General features: G+C 30.1%; 2 protein-coding genes across 4 annotated transcripts; both read right to left on the reverse strand.

Annotated features, from left to right (window-relative positions):
* Nucleotides 1-7,257: 7,257 nt before the first annotated feature.
* On the reverse strand, nucleotides 7,258-10,218 carry LOC146997913 (uncharacterized). 2 transcript variants are annotated; one of them, XR_015039962.1, is made up of 4 exons: nucleotides 9,712-10,218; nucleotides 8,747-8,907; nucleotides 7,711-7,853; nucleotides 7,258-7,602 (listed from the first exon to the last, which is right to left on the reverse strand). XR_015039962.1 is itself a non-coding variant. In XM_085812318.1 (3 exons), the coding sequence occupies exons 1-3, from the start codon at nucleotides 9,818-9,820 to the stop codon at nucleotides 7,522-7,524; spliced, it is 333 nt and encodes a 110-aa protein (XP_085668444.1). In that variant the 5' UTR covers nucleotides 9,821-10,215; the 3' UTR covers nucleotides 7,258-7,521. The 2 variants fall into 2 exon arrangements, 1 of the variants encoding a protein (XP_085668444.1); XM_085812318.1 differs by lacking the exon at nucleotides 8,747-8,907 and having other exon boundaries at nucleotides 9,712-10,215.
* A 736-nt stretch (nucleotides 10,219-10,954) lies between these two features.
* LOC118187115 (uncharacterized) lies at nucleotides 10,955-14,204 on the reverse strand. 2 transcript variants are annotated; one of them, XR_015039963.1, is made up of 4 exons: nucleotides 13,698-14,204; nucleotides 12,742-12,902; nucleotides 11,707-11,849; nucleotides 10,955-11,598 (listed from the first exon to the last, which is right to left on the reverse strand). XR_015039963.1 is itself a non-coding variant. In XM_035357312.2 (3 exons), exons 1-3 carry the CDS (start codon nucleotides 13,804-13,806, stop codon nucleotides 11,518-11,520), a joined length of 333 nt encoding a protein of 110 aa, XP_035213203.2. In that variant the 5' UTR covers nucleotides 13,807-14,201; the 3' UTR covers nucleotides 10,955-11,517. The 2 variants fall into 2 exon arrangements, 1 of the variants encoding a protein (XP_035213203.2); XM_035357312.2 differs by lacking the exon at nucleotides 12,742-12,902 and having other exon boundaries at nucleotides 13,698-14,201.
* Nucleotides 14,205-17,651: the final 3,447 nt, after the last annotated feature.

Consider the following 17,651-nt stretch of genomic DNA (forward strand, 5'->3'; position numbering starts at 1 on the left):
TTTTGAATGACTAAATCCTACTGCGAATATGGGCATCTGAAATCCCAAATTTGGAATTTGTTTTATTATAGATTTTATATTTTGTAAAACTTTAACGAATTTTTGATTTACAAACTCAATGCTTTAAAAGCGAGAAATGGCAACGTTATATAGAAAAAAAAATACTTTTATCTCCAGCTCGCGAGACTGTGTATATCGGAAATTCTAAAGATATGCTTAATTTAACATTATTTTGCGATATTGCTCTTGAACTGAATTTTATGGTTTAAGTGCAAAGAACATGATATTTAATAAATAAAGGTAACACTCAAAACGTTAAAAAAACGCCCCTTTGGACGTAATTTAAAATCTGAAACATTTCAGATTTTTTTTTAATACATATTATTCTATATATAACCCGCATATAATATTGATACATACATAATACAGAATATAGGTAGGATATCTTCGTATACAATATTATTAACTTTGTGTGTGTATATATATACACAGAGAGAAAAACTCTATTGTATATTCTATATTATATGCAATTATAGATTATATTTAGTAAAGCTGGGCAAATTATAGGGTTCAGATTTAAAAATTAACCTCTTGAAATAAAAACCGACATTTGATTTCCAACCAATTTATCTGCTCTCGCTTGTGTAAAACACGATGCATTATTTAGGAAATTGCTCGAATCCCTCCAGACTGCGTTCTCTGCAGCTAACAGCTAATTTTTCCTTTGAGAAACTTCACCGTTTTTCCCCCCTTTAGTTGATCACTTTATTACGTGCCTGTGGTGTTTATGAGAATGCAATTATCTCGTCAGCTGACATGCTGGATAATTATATCTCTCGTGAGTGACTTTCGTGAAGTTTACAGAAATTATCCTTGTTACGCTTTTCTTTGGGTCTCCTCACATTCTTAAATGTTCAAAGTTTAATAATTCTTTGTCAAAAGTTTCTTTTTTGGCTTTGGCATCACATTTTTTGACCAGGCTCGCTCGTTTCCTGCGACTTCCGATTTATAATAATGTATAGCGAGATATAATTATGTACTGTGAGAATATTTCAAAGATAATCTGACAAAGCGAAACGCGATGCTTTTGTCGAGATGACGTAATTTCTGTGACAGAAATTGTTTGTATTATTTTGCTTTGTCTAACAGGAACTTGCTAAACCGATAAGCAAGATGATTGCTTAATAAGTGCGTTGAAGATATCACCATTTATAAATATTTTGTTTCGCCACGTGAGTGTTTTCCCGACTGTTAAATAATGAAGAACCTCTGTTACCTGCCTGTTTTTTCTCTGTTGCCTCTGTCTTTCTCTGTTTCTATAAGTCTGCCGGTGACAGAGCTACTGAAATCTTAGGACTGGAAAATTCCAAGCTAAGTTTCTGACTATCTGACTCTGTAATCCGTTTCTGTTTGCTTCTATCTATCTGTTTTTGCCTGTATATGCCTGTATGTCCTCTCTCTAACTCTGTACCTATTTGTCTGTCTGTATCTGTATGCCTGTCAGTGTTAGTTTGCTTCTATCTCCGTCTGATCTGTCTCTTTCTATATGTCACTTTCAGTGTCTATCTCTATATGTCTCTGTTGCTGTTTACATTTCTATCTTCTTCTCTGTCTGCCTCAATCCGTCTCTTTCTGCCTGTCTCTGTATAACTCTGTGTGTTTTCCCATTTATGTTTCTCTCTGTATCTTTCGGTCTATTTCTATCTGTCTATTCCTCACTCTCTCTGTCTGTCTGACTGATTGTTTCTTTCTTAGTGTATAATGGTCTCCGTCTGCCTCCCTATCTTTCTCTTTGTCTCTGTACAGTGTTTCTATCTGCCCATTTATATTTGTCTCACTGTGTCTTTCTGTCTATTTCTATCTGCATATCCGTATATTTTTCCATCTGTCTGTCTATGCTTCTCTCTGTGTCTGTCTGTTTCTGTCTTTTTTAGTGCATGTCGATCTCTGCCTATCTGTCTGATTCTCTCTGTATAGCTATGTGCCTATCTGTCCAATTATGTCAGTCTCTCTCTGTGTCTTTCTATCTCTATCTGTTTTTCGATCCGTCTATGCCTCTCTCTGTGTGTCTGACTGTTTCTATCTTGTTCTGCATGTCTCTCTCTCTTTATGTGTTTCTGTCGGCCTCCACCTGTCTCTTTCTATAGGTGCCTGTATCGATAGCTTCTTCTATCTGTATGTATGTGTGCATGCACGCATATAAATATGTACGTATGTTTACATGCATGTATATATGTATGAATGTACACTCCTTGCGTAAAAACGCTGCCACTAACATTTAAACTTAGTATTAGAGTATATAAGGCCCCTACCCGTATATACTCCTCGAAGTCCAAATTTTGAATTTCGATTTTTTTATATACTTCATTTTTGTGCTAATTTGAAGACTTCAAACTCGACGCCACTCCACAAAAAGTAAATGTTGCCTTAAACAACCATACGTGGAAGCCAGTGGAGCATGTCGATGATAACACAAGTAAAAATACGTGTATGTTGCTTAAATCATATGATTGATTACGGAATGTCTTTATAGAATTCTATATAAAACAATGCAATGTTTCTTCCAACTTCTTTAGAATCCTGGCGTAGTTTTATGTAAACTGCATCAGAGATCTTTTACAGAATTCTTTAATTTCTATAGAGTTATGTATGAATAGGAATTTATAGCATTTCCACGTGCTCTTCCTAAAATCTCGTCTGCCTGCGAACAGAATTTTCTGTGAATCCTAGAAACGCTAATTTACTGTATTTGTTACTCTGAACGTGACGCGAACAAAATCTGGTTGAAATTATAATAGTTATACATTACTATTTAAAGAGTTATTGCATATTTTTCGATTTCATAATTACTATTTTAAGCGAAATATTATTTAAATAATTAAGAATGCGTGTATATTTGCTTGCGTTTTGCCTGGTGCAAAACCGACGACACCTAGTCACCTAATTTTTAATATGAATTGTCAATAAAATATGAATACTATAATCCCCCATCCGAACATGATCACCTCGAAGTTCGAATTATAAATTCCGATTTTTTATAAAAATTTTATTTATTTCATATTTTGTATGGATTTAATAAACTTTATATATACAAACTAGGGAATTTGAAAGCTGTAAGTGGCAACATCGTACGAAATAAAACATTTTTATCAACATAGTGTGTTGCCACGTCCTCAGATGAAATATTTTTTATCTTCCAAGCGCGAGCGTGTTGCCATCCATTAAAGTGTAAGATATTTAATTTTGAAAATGATAAAATTATTTAATTTTGAAAAAGATATAGGTTGACACTCGATAAAGCGCAATTTTATACGTATGTAATAATATGCTATATACGTATAAAATTTTTTAATATATTAAAAAACGCATAAAATTTAATCAAAAGCTCAGCGATTTAACAGAAACAAGTTGCTACTACTCGAAGTAATTTTTTTTTTTATTTTCCACCCGCCACTGAGCTGCCATTCCGGAAAGAGTAAAATACTTAATTTTTCTTTCAAAATTAATCTGCCTGTTAATGATTAACAGCAATAAAAGCAGTCTTTCATACGTATAAAAAATTGCATTCAACTTGTGACATATCTGATTAAAAGTATTAATTAATTTTATGAAATTATACCAAGTGGTCACATTCAAATTATTATACACTTTTCATAATAAGTATTTTAGGAGGCTAGCATTGAGAAATTGATTTCTAAACATGAGATAATTTTCATAATTTAATTTCGATGTATTTTTGTATTTTTAGAAGAACTAGCCGAATAAACTAGTTATCATAATGCATGTATGTATGTATAATACTTCTAATGAGTCCAGCTAGTGTAGTATTCTCATCAAAATATTTAATATTTCTTATTAGACATCCGTTGATTCTAGTGCATTTTTATTTAAACCTACCCGATTATTAAATAAACAAAAACTATTCTTTAGAACTGCGCTTACTGCTTTTCAATTGTCTTATTGGTCTGATAGTCAACAAAAGATAAATTCATTTTCAAAATTAAATATCTTACACTTTAGTGGATGGCAACACGCTCGCGCTTGGAAGATAAAAAATATTTCATCTGAGGAAGTGGCAACACACTATGTTTAAATCATGGAGGTTAGAATAGATGATGTAAGCCTGACGTCACAAAAGTAAAGCCAAGGAAATGTCAACAATGTAACATCACGACTTATTATGGCCGCCGTACTATGTACGGATAAAATATGAAAGACATTGTTGAATAAAATTACACAGACTTTGAGAGCAAATATAAACCTCCGGAGTTAAGTGCTTTTTGGCATAATTTGCATAAAATACTATTGAAACTTCCTCCGATCTTCCAGGTTTACTATGTACACATTTATTTTATAGTTATCATTTACACATTTTCATGTGCCTAGTTATAAGTTTTTTTTATTAAATTTGAAATAATTATTTGCAGTGCTTGTCATTTTTCTGTATGCTGAAAATCTTTTATGTTAAGTATTAAATTAAAGAACGGAGACATATAGATGTTCAATGATGAATACGTACATGTAGGCAACATCGATTAGAATATAAACAAAACCAACCGGAAGTCCGCTTATGGCAGCGGCCATTGGTCGTGACGTCATACCGTGACGTTTCATAGCTTCATTTTTATTGCACGTGCCATACGGGGAAGCCAATCTAACCTTAGTTTAAACAGCCGAGTTTTAAAAGTGAAAGATAATTATTTACATTTTCCTGAATGGCAACTGTCTGGCGCACCGGAGATAAAAATGTTTTATTTCGTACGATGTTGCCACTTATCGCTTTCAAATTCCCTAGTTTGTATATATAAAGTTTATTAAATCCATACAAAATATGAAATAAATAAAATTTTTATAAAAAATCGGAATTTATAATTCGAACTTCGAGGTGCTCATGTTCGGATGGGGGATTATAGTATTCATATTTTATTGACAATTCATATTAAAAATTAGGTGACTAGGTGTCGTCGGTTTTGCACCAGGCAAAACGCAAACAAATATACACGCATTCTTAATTATTTAAATAATATTTCGCTTAAAATAGTAATTATGAAACCGAAAAATATGCAATAACTCTTTAAATAGTTATGTATAACTATTATAATTTCAAACAGATTTTGTTCGCGTCACGTTCAGAGTAACAAATACCGTAAATTAGCGTTTCTAGGATTCACAGAAAATTCTGTTCGCAGGCAGACGAGATTTTAGGAAGAGCACGTGGAAATGCTATAAATTCCTATTCATACATAACTCTATAGAAATCAAAGAATTCTGTAAAAGATCTCTGATGCAGTTTACGTAAAACTACGCCAGGATTCTAAAGAAGTTGGAAGAAACATTGCATTATTTTATATAGAATTCTATAAAGACATTCCGTTATCAATCTTATGATTTAAGCAACATACACCTATTTTTACTTGTGTTATCATCGACGTGCTCCACTGGCTTCCACGTATGATTGTTTAAAGCAACATTTACTTTCTGTGGTGTGGCAACTATCGAAATCCTCACGGAAAGGAAGTTCAAGCAAAAATTTTAACCGCAAATAAAACATTTCTTTCTAAAACAAAGCAAAATCAACAGCAGTTGCTTTGAAAATAAAATAAAATAAAATAGCTCGAATTCAACGCGCTCGTAAACACAAATTTGTTTACCGACGGGCTTTGAAATAGCGGAAACACAGCCAAGTTGACAAACGGACATTTTTATCGTCTGAAGAAGCCTCTCCACCCACAGGAAATGGAAAACTTCAGTAGATCAAACTCCCCCGCGGCCGATATTTCTGGCACAGCAGCTGGAGGGACAGGTGACAAGCGAAAATCGCATTCTCCCTCGCTAGCCCGCATTCTAATTCTATTCATCCGTCAAAACTCCGTGACAGTTTCCTCCAATGTTTTCCCTTCTCTCGCCAGGTAAACTAACATTTTTACTGCAGTGGTGGCAACTTCCTCGCTGTCCGTTGGGTCTTCGGGTAATGCGGTTTTGATTTTTGGACAGCAGACAAGTTTCGGATCAAAGTAAAGTTATTGAATAGAGATTTGGGTAACTTTAGATCTTTTCTAGGACTTAAAATGCCGAAGTTGACATTTTACGTAGTTGGTTTACGGAGAAAATGTACATTTTATGAAAGCTCTGTCAGAATATTTCATGAACAGAGAATTTTTGAATGCATTGCAACTTCGCTATAATGAATCCATCCGATATAACGAGCGAATTCTTCGGTCCTGTCCAATTTCCTACAGACTTAATGTTATTTTCTACAACTACAGGGAACACCCAAATGAATAAAAATCGGATATAACGAACTATGTAAATACAATCAGACATCGCTATAGCGAAACCGGCGTATAACGAAAGAGATATAAAAATTACAAGTAGATTGTTTCAAAAGAATAAATTGAGTTTAATTAAAAAAATTAAATTTAAATACATATTTAATTAAATATTCTTTGCGCCATTGCTGCAAGGAAGGAAATTTAAATTTAAACAAATTTAAATTCTAAACAAATACGTATAAAAGTAAAAAAGTAGAAAAGCAAATTTAAATTCTAAAAAAAGGAAAAAAGCCAAAATAATTTAAAATAATTTAAAAATATGCAAACATGTAAAAGATTTAATTCTCGAACTAATCTACAATATCATTTAAATACAGAAGCATAAGCAAATCAAGTGTAAAATCTGTCCATGAAAATAAATCTACTAATTTAATAAATTAAAATTAAATTAAACAATTTTTTAAAAAAATGCATATGTGAATGAAAAAATGTATAGTTCTTTTATAGTTCCTTAATTTTTCCTTAATTTCCTTAATTTTCCGAGATATCATAATCTTTCTTTTTCGGGTTGGCACTACCTGTAACATATTTATCACAGTAAAATTTAGAAATTCCAGCACAGTCATCTAAAACTAATTATTGATAAAGGTTCAATTTTAAAAACTTTCTGTTCATAGCAAATTATTCAAAAAAAAAAAAAAAAAAAAAAAGAGGAGTCATTTCTTTCCTTTAAAAAAAGCTGTAAAAAGGATCTTCCATTTTTATAACAATAGATCAAATTACTTCTTCAAAGAAACATAACCAATAAAACTTCACTTTGAGCAACTTATTTCTATTTGTAGCAAATTGGTTAGAATATAATTAGCATAAAAAGCCTTTATTTCTGGCCTGAAAACATCATTTTATTTGCATGTCAATTACTGAATTATTTATTTAGGAAAATATTACTGTTCAAAACCCTCTTTTGGCCAAAAAAAAAAAAAAAACTATTTAGAAAAATATGTTGAATAAAGAGACACAAAAAATCATTTCTCTTTTTTACATTGTGACTCTAAAAATACCTTTTGTTTTTATGTCAAAAAGTATGTATACTTTATCATAGAATACCTTCAATACATCTTGCTCATACGTGACAGAATTATATTTTTTCCTTAAAAAAAAATTCTCTAAAATTACTAAGACCATCTTAGAACAAAAAGTTAAATAAACTTCTACCTTGAACTGAGGCATCCTGTACATTCGGGTAACATTAATTACAGCTGGACAAATTAACTTTTTTAGTTGTCTGGTTCTTGGAATATGCTTTACCAAAAGCATGATCAGTTTGACACTAAAAAAAAAAAAAAAAAAAAAAAAAAAAAAAAAACATACATATATATATATAATCCAAGAGGTGATATTTTTGTATAAATTTTTAAATGTAACAATGTTATTTTACCTTTTCATTTTTTTCTTTAGCATAATTTTCCTTTTGACGTTTATTCAGATCTTTTCCTTGATGGCAAACATAGGTTTTTCGCCCAAAGTGGAAATAGGGAATATCATCTAACCAGTTTAATCGTAAATCTGGAGTTAGTTCAACTGGAAAGAAAATTTTGATTTAGATCACAATCTGATAAGCTTTGATTTTTAAAAGAAAGAAATTACAGATCTCTATAAACATATTATACATTTAACTGTCTCTATATATACTACATACTGTAGACACTGCTTAATGTATTGCAGCTGATGTCGTGTATATTGCTATTGAATTTCTAAGTTCTGCTCTTTCATATATGGAAACATAAAAAATGCATCATTTGCTGCAATTTTATTTGCTCAATTTGGTTAATATAATCAAAATATTATACAATAAATTTCTTAAACTGAAGAACGAAAATGATTTTAATCAAGCATTTAGAAAAAAGCGTAAAACAATAAAATTAAAAAAAAAAACTTAATTTCATACGAATTTTCAATAGCTATTGATTTGGAAGGGCTTCAGCACAGTTCCCTCTTCTTCAAAAGGGAGGTAAAAATTCCTGAAAACATCTTTGCCAAAATACACTTGCGTTTTTGCCCAATTTCAGATTTTACATTGGCAAAATCTCTTTAAACAAGGATGCCCTCCAAGTATTAAGATTATAGGTATAGAATTGGTCCAATAAATTTCAGAAACATTATGGACTACTCAAATGAACTTTTGCAATGAAGACTGTAAACAATTGATAAACAAACTTTTATTTTTCCTAATTAAAATGTTAAGAAAGTGGCTAGTTATATTTATAGTTAATTCAATTCCTATTTTAAAAGATACTTTTCTCATCATCTTATATTATCAAAAATGGGCAAATGTAATCACATTAAGCAGCACCTACTGCAAACATAGAGAGATATTAAAAGCATTAAACTATTATGTAAAAATATTATGTCATTTTGTCTCATATTAAAATTATATATGCTAGGTAAAGTATAGAATGAGCTAGCTGCCTTACGCAAAAAGGATGCCTTTGAGAAGGTCTAATGGGAAACTGTCTTGTATTCACTTATATATAAGGAGAACAGGAAAATTCCCATGCAGCTAATCCATTCAACAGTATTTGTACCTTGATCAAACATCCAGTATTCAGCTATCTTATCTGCTAGTCCATTGGTGCTAAGAGTCAAAATAGACAGTAATGTGATTTTATACACAAGATAAGTAGCATTCATAGACTAAAGAAATATATATATCACATCACTAAAGAAATATATATACATTTCAGAAAACTTTCCTGTTTTCTAAAATTCAATATCTTTATTATTATAACTTCCTGATATTTCAATGCATTATAATTTTATGGTGAACTATTACCTGAAAATAAAACAGAATATTTTTTGAATTGGTAGTGTTTATTATAAGGTTATTTTGAAACATGTTGTTAATGATAAAACTAAAGAATGGATTTTCTTTATAGACTATTAAATGATTATATTTCAAATCAACAGACTGCATTCATACACTAAAATAGGATGAAAAATATAGTAGTCATCGAGACAATTGTCGAGTTTCTCAAGAAACAACAATAAAAATTTTCAAATCTAACACGGTATATCTTGTTTAATGTTTAATATAGTACGGAATGTTTCGTGAAGCATCAGCTATTAAAAAAAAAAAAAAAAAAAAAAAAAAAAAAAAAAAAAAACATGCAATACCTGACAATGAAACCAAATAAAAATCAATCACAACGCTATTACACGTTATGCAACAAAATTAATGAATATGAACGTCTATAAACCCTTTTTTCAACTTGGACCGAATCTCGCAACATCAACTAGATCTTACGCAATAAAATTAATACAAATTAGTGCTGATAAGTTCTTTGGAACAAAATGGCCAAATATCAACTAAACAACCAAAGAAAGCATTTACATTCTAGAGGATTTTTATTTATTCATTACATCTTCAAAAATTACTTACTCTCTTTATCGAATGACTTTCCATAGTAGTAAACATATTTTGTTACAGTTTCTACTTCGTGTCTGCGAAGTATTTCTTTAAATTCGCTCCAAGATTTCGCAAAATTCATTTTGCCTCTAAACACAAAGGTTCATACACGAGACGGACTTTGAAACTCGTAATCGATAAACCGGCCATTCCCCTATCGTTGACACAAGTCTTTCTATCGATGGGAAAAGGAGACTCTAGGCCATCCGAAAAAGCGGCGACCTTCGGGTAATGCGGTTTTGATTTTTGGACAGCAGACAAGTTTCGGATCAAAGTAAAGTTATTGAATAGAGATTTGGGTAACTTTAGATCTTTTCTAGGACTTAAAATGCCGAAGTTGACATTTTACGTAGTTGGTTTACGGAGAAAATGTACATTTTATGAAAGCTCTGTCAGAATATTTCATGAACAGAGAATTTTTGAATGCATTGCAACTTCGCTATAATGAATCCATCCGATATAACGAGCGAATTCTTCGGTCCTGTCCAATTTCCTACAGACTTAATGTTATTTTCTACAACTACAGGGAACACCCAAATGAATAAAAATCGGATATAACGAACTATGTAAATACAATCAGACATCGCTATAGCGAAACCGGCGTATAACGAAAGAGATATAAAAATTACAAGTAGATTGTTTCAAAAGAATAAATTGAGTTTAATTAAAAAAATTAAATTTAAATACATATTTAATTAAATATTCTTTGCGCCATTGCTGCAAGGAAGGAAATTTAAATTTAAACAAATTTAAATTCTAAACAAATACGTATAAAAGTAAAAAAGTAGAAAAGCAAATTTAAATTCTAAAAAAAGGAAAAAAGCCAAAATAATTTAAAATAATTTAAAAATATGCAAACATGTAAAAGATTTAATTCTCGAACTAATCTACAATATCATTTAAATTCAGAAGCATAAGCAAATCAAGTGTAAAATCTGTCCATGAAAATAAATCTACTAATTTAATAAATTAAAATTAAATTAAACAATTTTTTAAAAAAATGCATATGTGAATGAAAAAATGTATAGTTCTTTTATAGTTCCTTAATTTTTCCTTAATTTCCTTAATTTTCCGAGATATCATAATCTTTCTTTTTCGGGTTGGCACTACCTGTAACATATTTATCACAGTAAAATTTAGAAATTCCAGCACAGTCATCTAAAACTAATTATTGATAAAGGTTCAATTTTAAAAACTTTCTGTTCATAGCAAATTATTCAAAAAAAAAAAAAAAAAAAAAAGAGGAGTCATTTCTTTCCTTTAAAAAAAGCTGTAAAAAGGATCTTCCATTTTTATAACAATAGATCAAATTACTTCTTCAAAGAAACATAACCAATAAAACTTCACTTTGAGCAACTTATTTCTATTTGTAGCAAATTGGTTAGAATATAATTAGCATAAAAAGCCTTTATTTCTGGCCTGAAAACATCATTTTATTTGCATGTCAATTACTGAATTATTTATTTAGGAAAATATTACTGTTCAAAACCCTCTTTTGGCCAAAAAAAAAAAAAAACTATTTAGAAAAATATGTTGAATAAAGAGACACAAAAAATCATTTCTCTTTTTTACATTGTGACTCTAAAAATACCTTTTGTTTTTATGTCAAAAAGTATGTATACTTTATCATAGAATACCTTCAATACATCTTGCTCATACGTGACAGAATTATATTTTTTCCTTAAAAAAAAATTCTCTAAAATTACTAAGACCATCTTAGAACAAAAAGTTAAATAAACTTCTACCTTGAACTGAGGCATCCTGTACATTCGGGTAACATTAATTACAGCTGGACAAATTAACTTTTTTAGTTGTCTGGTTCTTGGAATATGCTTTACCAAAAGCATGATCAGTTTGACACTAAAAAAAAAAAAAAAAAAAAAAAAAAAAAAAAAACATACATATATATATATAATCCAAGAGGTGATATTTTTGTATAAATTTTTAAATGTAACAATGTTATTTTACCTTTTCATTTTTTTCTTTAGCATAATTTTCCTTTTGACGTTTATTCAGATCTTTTCCTTGATGGCAAACATAGGTTTTTCGCCCAAAGTGGAAATAGGGAATATCATCTAACCAGTTTAATCGTAAATCTGGAGTTAGTTCAACTGGAAAGAAAATTTTGATTTAGATCACAATCTGATAAGCTTTGATTTTTAAAAGAAAGAAATTACAGATCTCTATAAACATATTATACATTTAACTGTCTCTATATATACTACATACTGTAGACACTGCTTAATGTATTGCAGCTGATGTCGTGTATATTGCTATTGAATTTCTAAGTTCTGCTCTTTCATATATGGAAACATAAAAAATGCATCATTTGCTGCAATTTTATTTGCTCAATTTGGTTAATATAATCAAAATATTATACAATAAATTTCTTAAACTGAAGAACGAAAATGATTTTAATCAAGCATTTAGAAAAAAGCGTAAAACAATAAAATTAAAAAAAAAACTTAATTTCATACGAATTTTCAATAGCTATTGATTTGGAAGGGCTTCAGCACAGTTCCCTCTTCTTCAAAAGGGAGGTAAAAATTCCTGAAAACATCTTTGCCAAAATACACTTGCGTTTTTGCCCAATTTCAGATTTTACATTGGCAAAATCTCTTTAAACAAGGATGCCCTCCAAGTATTAAGATTATAGGTATAGAATTGGTCCAATAAATTTCAGAAACATTATGGACTACTCAAATGAACTTTTGCAATGAAGACTGTAAACAATTGATAAACAAACTTTTATTTTTCCTAATTAAAATGTTAAGAAAGTGGCTAGTTATATTTATAGTTAATTCAATTCCTATTTTAAAAGATACTTTTCTCATCATCTTATATTATCAAAAATGGGCAAATGTAATCACATTAAGCAGCACCTACTGCAAACATAGAGAGATATTAAAAGCATTAAACTATTATGTAAAAATATTATGTCATTTTGTCTCATATTAAAATTATATATGCTAGGTAAAGTATAGAATGAGCTAGCTGCCTTACGCAAAAAGGATGCCTTTGAGAAGGTCTAATGGGAAACTGTCTTGTATTCACTTATATATAAGGAGAACAGGAAAATTCCCATGCAGCTAATCCATTCAACAGTATTTGTACCTTGATCAAACATCCAGTATTCAGCTATCTTATCTGCTAGTCCATTGGTGCTAAGAGTCAAAATAGACAGTAATGTGATTTTATACACAAGATAAGTAGCATTCATAGACTAAAGAAATATATATATCACATCACTAAAGAAATATATATACATTTCAGAAAACTTTCCTGTTTTCTAAAATTCAATATCTTTATTATTATAACTTCCTGATATTTCAATGCATTATAATTTTATGGTGAACTATTACCTGAAAATAAAACAGAATATTTTTTGAATTGGTAGTGTTTATTATAAGGTTATTTTGAAACATGTTGTTAATGATAAAACTAAAGAATGGATTTTCTTTATAGACTATTAAATGATTATATTTCAAATCAACAGACTGCATTCATACACTAAAATAGGATGAAAAATATAGTAGTCATCGAGACAATTGTCGAGTTTCTCAAGAAACAACAATAAAAATTTTCAAATCTAACACGGTATATCTTGTTTAATGTTTAATATAGTACGGAATGTTTCGTGAAGCATCAGCTATTAAAAAAAAAAAAAAAAAAAAAAAAAAAAAACATGCAATACCTGACAATGAAACCAAATAAAAATCAATCACAACGCTATTACACGTTATGCAACAAAATTAATGAATATGAACGTCTATAAACCCTTTTTTCAACTTGGACCGAATCTCGCAACATCAACTAGATCTTACGCAATAAAATTAATACAAATTAGTGCTGATAAGTTCTTTGGAACAAAATGGCCAAATATCAACTAAACAACCAAAGAAAGCATTTACATTCTAGAGGATTTTTATTTATTCATTACATCTTCAAAAATTACTTACTCTCTTTATCGAATGACTTTCCATAGTAGTAAACATATTTTGTTACAGTTTCTACTTCGTGTCTGCGAAGTATTTCTTTAAATTCGCTCCAAGATTTCGCAAAATTCATTTTGCCTCTAAACACAAAGGTTCATACACGAGACGGACTTTGAAACTCGTAATCGATAAACCGGCCATTCCCCTATCGTTGACACAAGTCTTTCTATCGATGGGAAAAGGAGACTCTAGGCCATCCGAAAAAGCGGCGACCTTCGGGTAATGCGGTTTTGATTTTTGGACAGCAGACAAGTTTCGGATCAAAGTAAAGTTATTGAATAGAGATTTGGGTAACTTTAGATCTTTTCTAGGACTTAAAATGCCGAAGTTGACATTTTACGTAGTTGGTTTACGGAGAAAATGTACATTTTATGAAAGCTCTGTCAGAATATTTCATGAACAGAGAATTTTTGAATGCATTGCAACTTCGCTATAATGAATCCATCCGATATAACGAGCGAATTCTTCGGTCCTGTCCAATTTCCTACAGACTTAATGTTATTTTCTACAACTACAGGGAACACCCAAATGAATAAAAATCGGATATAACGAACTATGTAAATACAATCAGACATCGCTATAGCGAAACCGGCGTATAACGAAAGAGATATAAAAATTACAAGTAGATTGTTTCAAAAGAATAAATTGAGTTTAATTAAAAAAATTAAATTTAAATACATATTTAATTAAATATTCTTTGCGCCATTGCTGCAAGGAAGGAAATTTAAATTTAAACAAATTTAAATTCTAAACAAATACGTATAAAAGTAAAAAAGTAGAAAAGCAAATTTAAATTCTAAAAAAAGGGAAAAAGCCAAAATAATTTAAAATAATTTAAAAATATGCAAACATGTAAAAGATTTAATTCTCGAACTAATCTACAATATCATTTAAATTCAGAAGCATAAGCAAATCTGTAAAATCTGTCCATGAAAATAAATCTACTAATTTAATAAATTAAAATTAAATTAAACAATTTTTTAAAAAAATGCATATGTGAATGAAAAAATGTATAGTTCTTTTATAGTTTCTTTTTATTGATATGCATATTCGTGTAGGGGAAGTTTCTGTAGACAAGGATTTCTAAAATACATTGGTTTCTAATTTTTTTTTTTTATTATTTTATAAAAAATTTAATTTTGTAAGAAAAAGTTTAATTCTTGACTTTACTTGCTTGTTTCTCAAAAGACTTAATTAGTATTTTCCTTTTTGAACTTTAATTCTTAAATGTTAATACTTAAATGTTAATTTCTAAGAGTACCACTTTATTGAATTACTTTTGGTTTTGACCTTTACCCTTGCCTGCATGAATGACGAAACACGAATTGAATGATTGGAGAGTTAGGTTTGGAGGTAAATTCCCCTTGATAAGTCTGTCTCCTGCCTACTCTACGATCATTCACATATGCGTTTTTTTTTTAAATTGTTTAATTTAATTTTAATTTATTAAATTAGTAGATTTATTTTCATGGATAGATTTTACACTTGATTTGCTTATGCTTCTGAATTTAAATGATATTGTAGATTAGTTCGAGAATTAAATCTTTTACATGTTTGCATATTTTTAAATTATTTTAAATTATTTTGGCTTTTTTCCTTTTTTTAGAATTTAAATTTGCTTTTCTACTTTTTTACTTTTATACGTATTTGTTTAGAATTTAAATTTGTTTAAAATTATAAATAGAGATATAAATATAATATTTTATCCGGATACAAGGAAATTTCAAATGTATAAAAATCGGGTATAACGAACTGTGTAAATACAATCAGACATCGCTATAGCGTAACCGGCGCATAACGAAAGAGATACAAAAAGAGAACTGTTTGAGGTCTTATAGTTTCCTGTAGGTATAATGTTATTTTATCCCGATAAAGGAAATTCCAAATGAATAAAAATCGTATTTAACGATCTTTGTAGACACAAGGAAATCCCACTGTAACGAATGCTCCGAATATAACGAGTGAATTTTCTGGACTTTAGAGAGAAATAATGAGCCACCTGTCCAGTTTCGTTGTAGACTCAAGGTTATTTTATACAGGAACTCCCAAATATATTAAATTCAGGTATAACGAAGTTTTAAAATACAGCTAAACTCGGCTATAGCGAATCCGGCGTATAGCAAGCGAACTTCCAATTTCCTATAGACGTAATGTTCTTTTATAAGGCTGTAAGAAGCTCCCAGATGTATAGAAGACGGATATAACGAACTTCGTAAATGTTGTAGGCATCCATCTCTAATTTGCTATGCCAATTAGATCAAGAAAAATGTTAAAAAGTCATGCAAGTGCACTTGAAAATAACTGTAATTTTACATTCATTTACATAGGATTTTTTTTTAAATTGGCGTAATAATTTTACTTACGAAATACGTAATAGTTTACACATGAATTATTACTTACATAATCATTTTATATATGAAAAATTCTTCGTAATTGCAACTCTGAATAACAGTCCAAATAAATAGAGTTCTACTGTAAAATTAAAATGAACTCGACTGCGATAGGTTCATTTATCTTTACATATAGATATAATAAAAAGAAAGAGTCTGCGTGTGTGTGTAAATCTGTCTTTCGTTCCTGCTCCGCATAAGCTTAATAGACCCATGACTACAAAATTTAGTACATAGATGCATCTAGACAACAGCCAGTGAACCTCGAAACGATTTTTTTAAATTCAAATCAGATTTTTATTTATTTTGCCTTTTTTGATGAAATCGCATCTTTTTGAATAGTTGCATTCTTTTAGAAATGCGGCTTTGGCAGCAGTTTTTCATTCAATGCTTTGTTTAATGGACTGCTGACTGTTGAAAATAAGAGATAAAATGCTGCTTATTTTCTATTGATTTTTGGACACGCAACACACACATCGCAATCTTCTTATTCTGACGCGCGTGTGGGCCCACCAGCGGCCTAGCGGTTAAGTCGCTGAACACTGGTAGTTCGGTCCGAAGTTCGAATCCCGTGAACGGGCTGGCTGCATGGGTGTTTTCGTGGTTTTCCCCATGTGTAACGTGTATACAAGCCAGTTTCCCTTAGAAAGTCCTCCACGAAGGCATCCCTCCTCTTAGGCAGATAGCCCTAGTGTGCTTTGCCATAATTAAATACACACACTGACGCGCGTGTGTCTCTCGAGGCATAACAGAAAGAATTTCCTTTCTTCTCTCTCTCTTTATTAGCCAATTGCAAAGAGGTTTGTATATTTTGAATTATGTCATCCACAAAGCCCAATTTTGATTGGTTATTGCTTTCTGGTGATAGTTTCATTCTCTTAGAAGTCATGTTTAGGCAACAGTTTTTCATTCATTGCTTTGGATACTAGACTGCTGATTGTTTTCTCTTGAAAATATGAGTTTTATTGCTTATTTTATTGTAATTATTTTATATTATGTTTTAATTATATATAATTTTAATTATATAAAAGTTTTGTATGATTGTTTTAGGAAACAAAGCTTTTAACTTCCTTTATATCATTTGAATTCTTAAGACTTTGAAGCGGGAAGTTGGTTAATTTATTTATTAGGATAATTAATATCTGTATTAAGGGATATTGCTTATTTCATTGCAATGTTTTTAATATGTGATACGTTTTATACATATATATATAAAGTTGTTCTGCAGAATAAAATTTTGTTCAGATTTTAAATTTAATGTTTGGTGCTCCGTTTAGGCAATTTTACGTTACATTTAAAAGCCAGACGAAGGCTGACCGCGTGGTGGCTAATCTATCATATAATATATATATATATATATATATATATACTTTTTTTTGAAAGTCAAAAGCGATAACGCGTCACAAGTGTTTTAAATAAAATTAACGGTTGTAATTTACATAAGTTTTATGTAATATTTCTGGATTTATTGTCACTTAACAAGGGAAGTATAACTTAGCGAACGCCTTCGATGCAGATTTCCGAAGTT

This window comes from Stegodyphus dumicola, chromosome 3, assembly GCF_044657685.1.
Source record: "Stegodyphus dumicola isolate Sdum_Otavi_A_Nest chromosome 3, ASM4465768v1".
NCBI lineage: Eukaryota > Metazoa > Arthropoda > Arachnida > Araneae > Eresidae > Stegodyphus > Stegodyphus dumicola.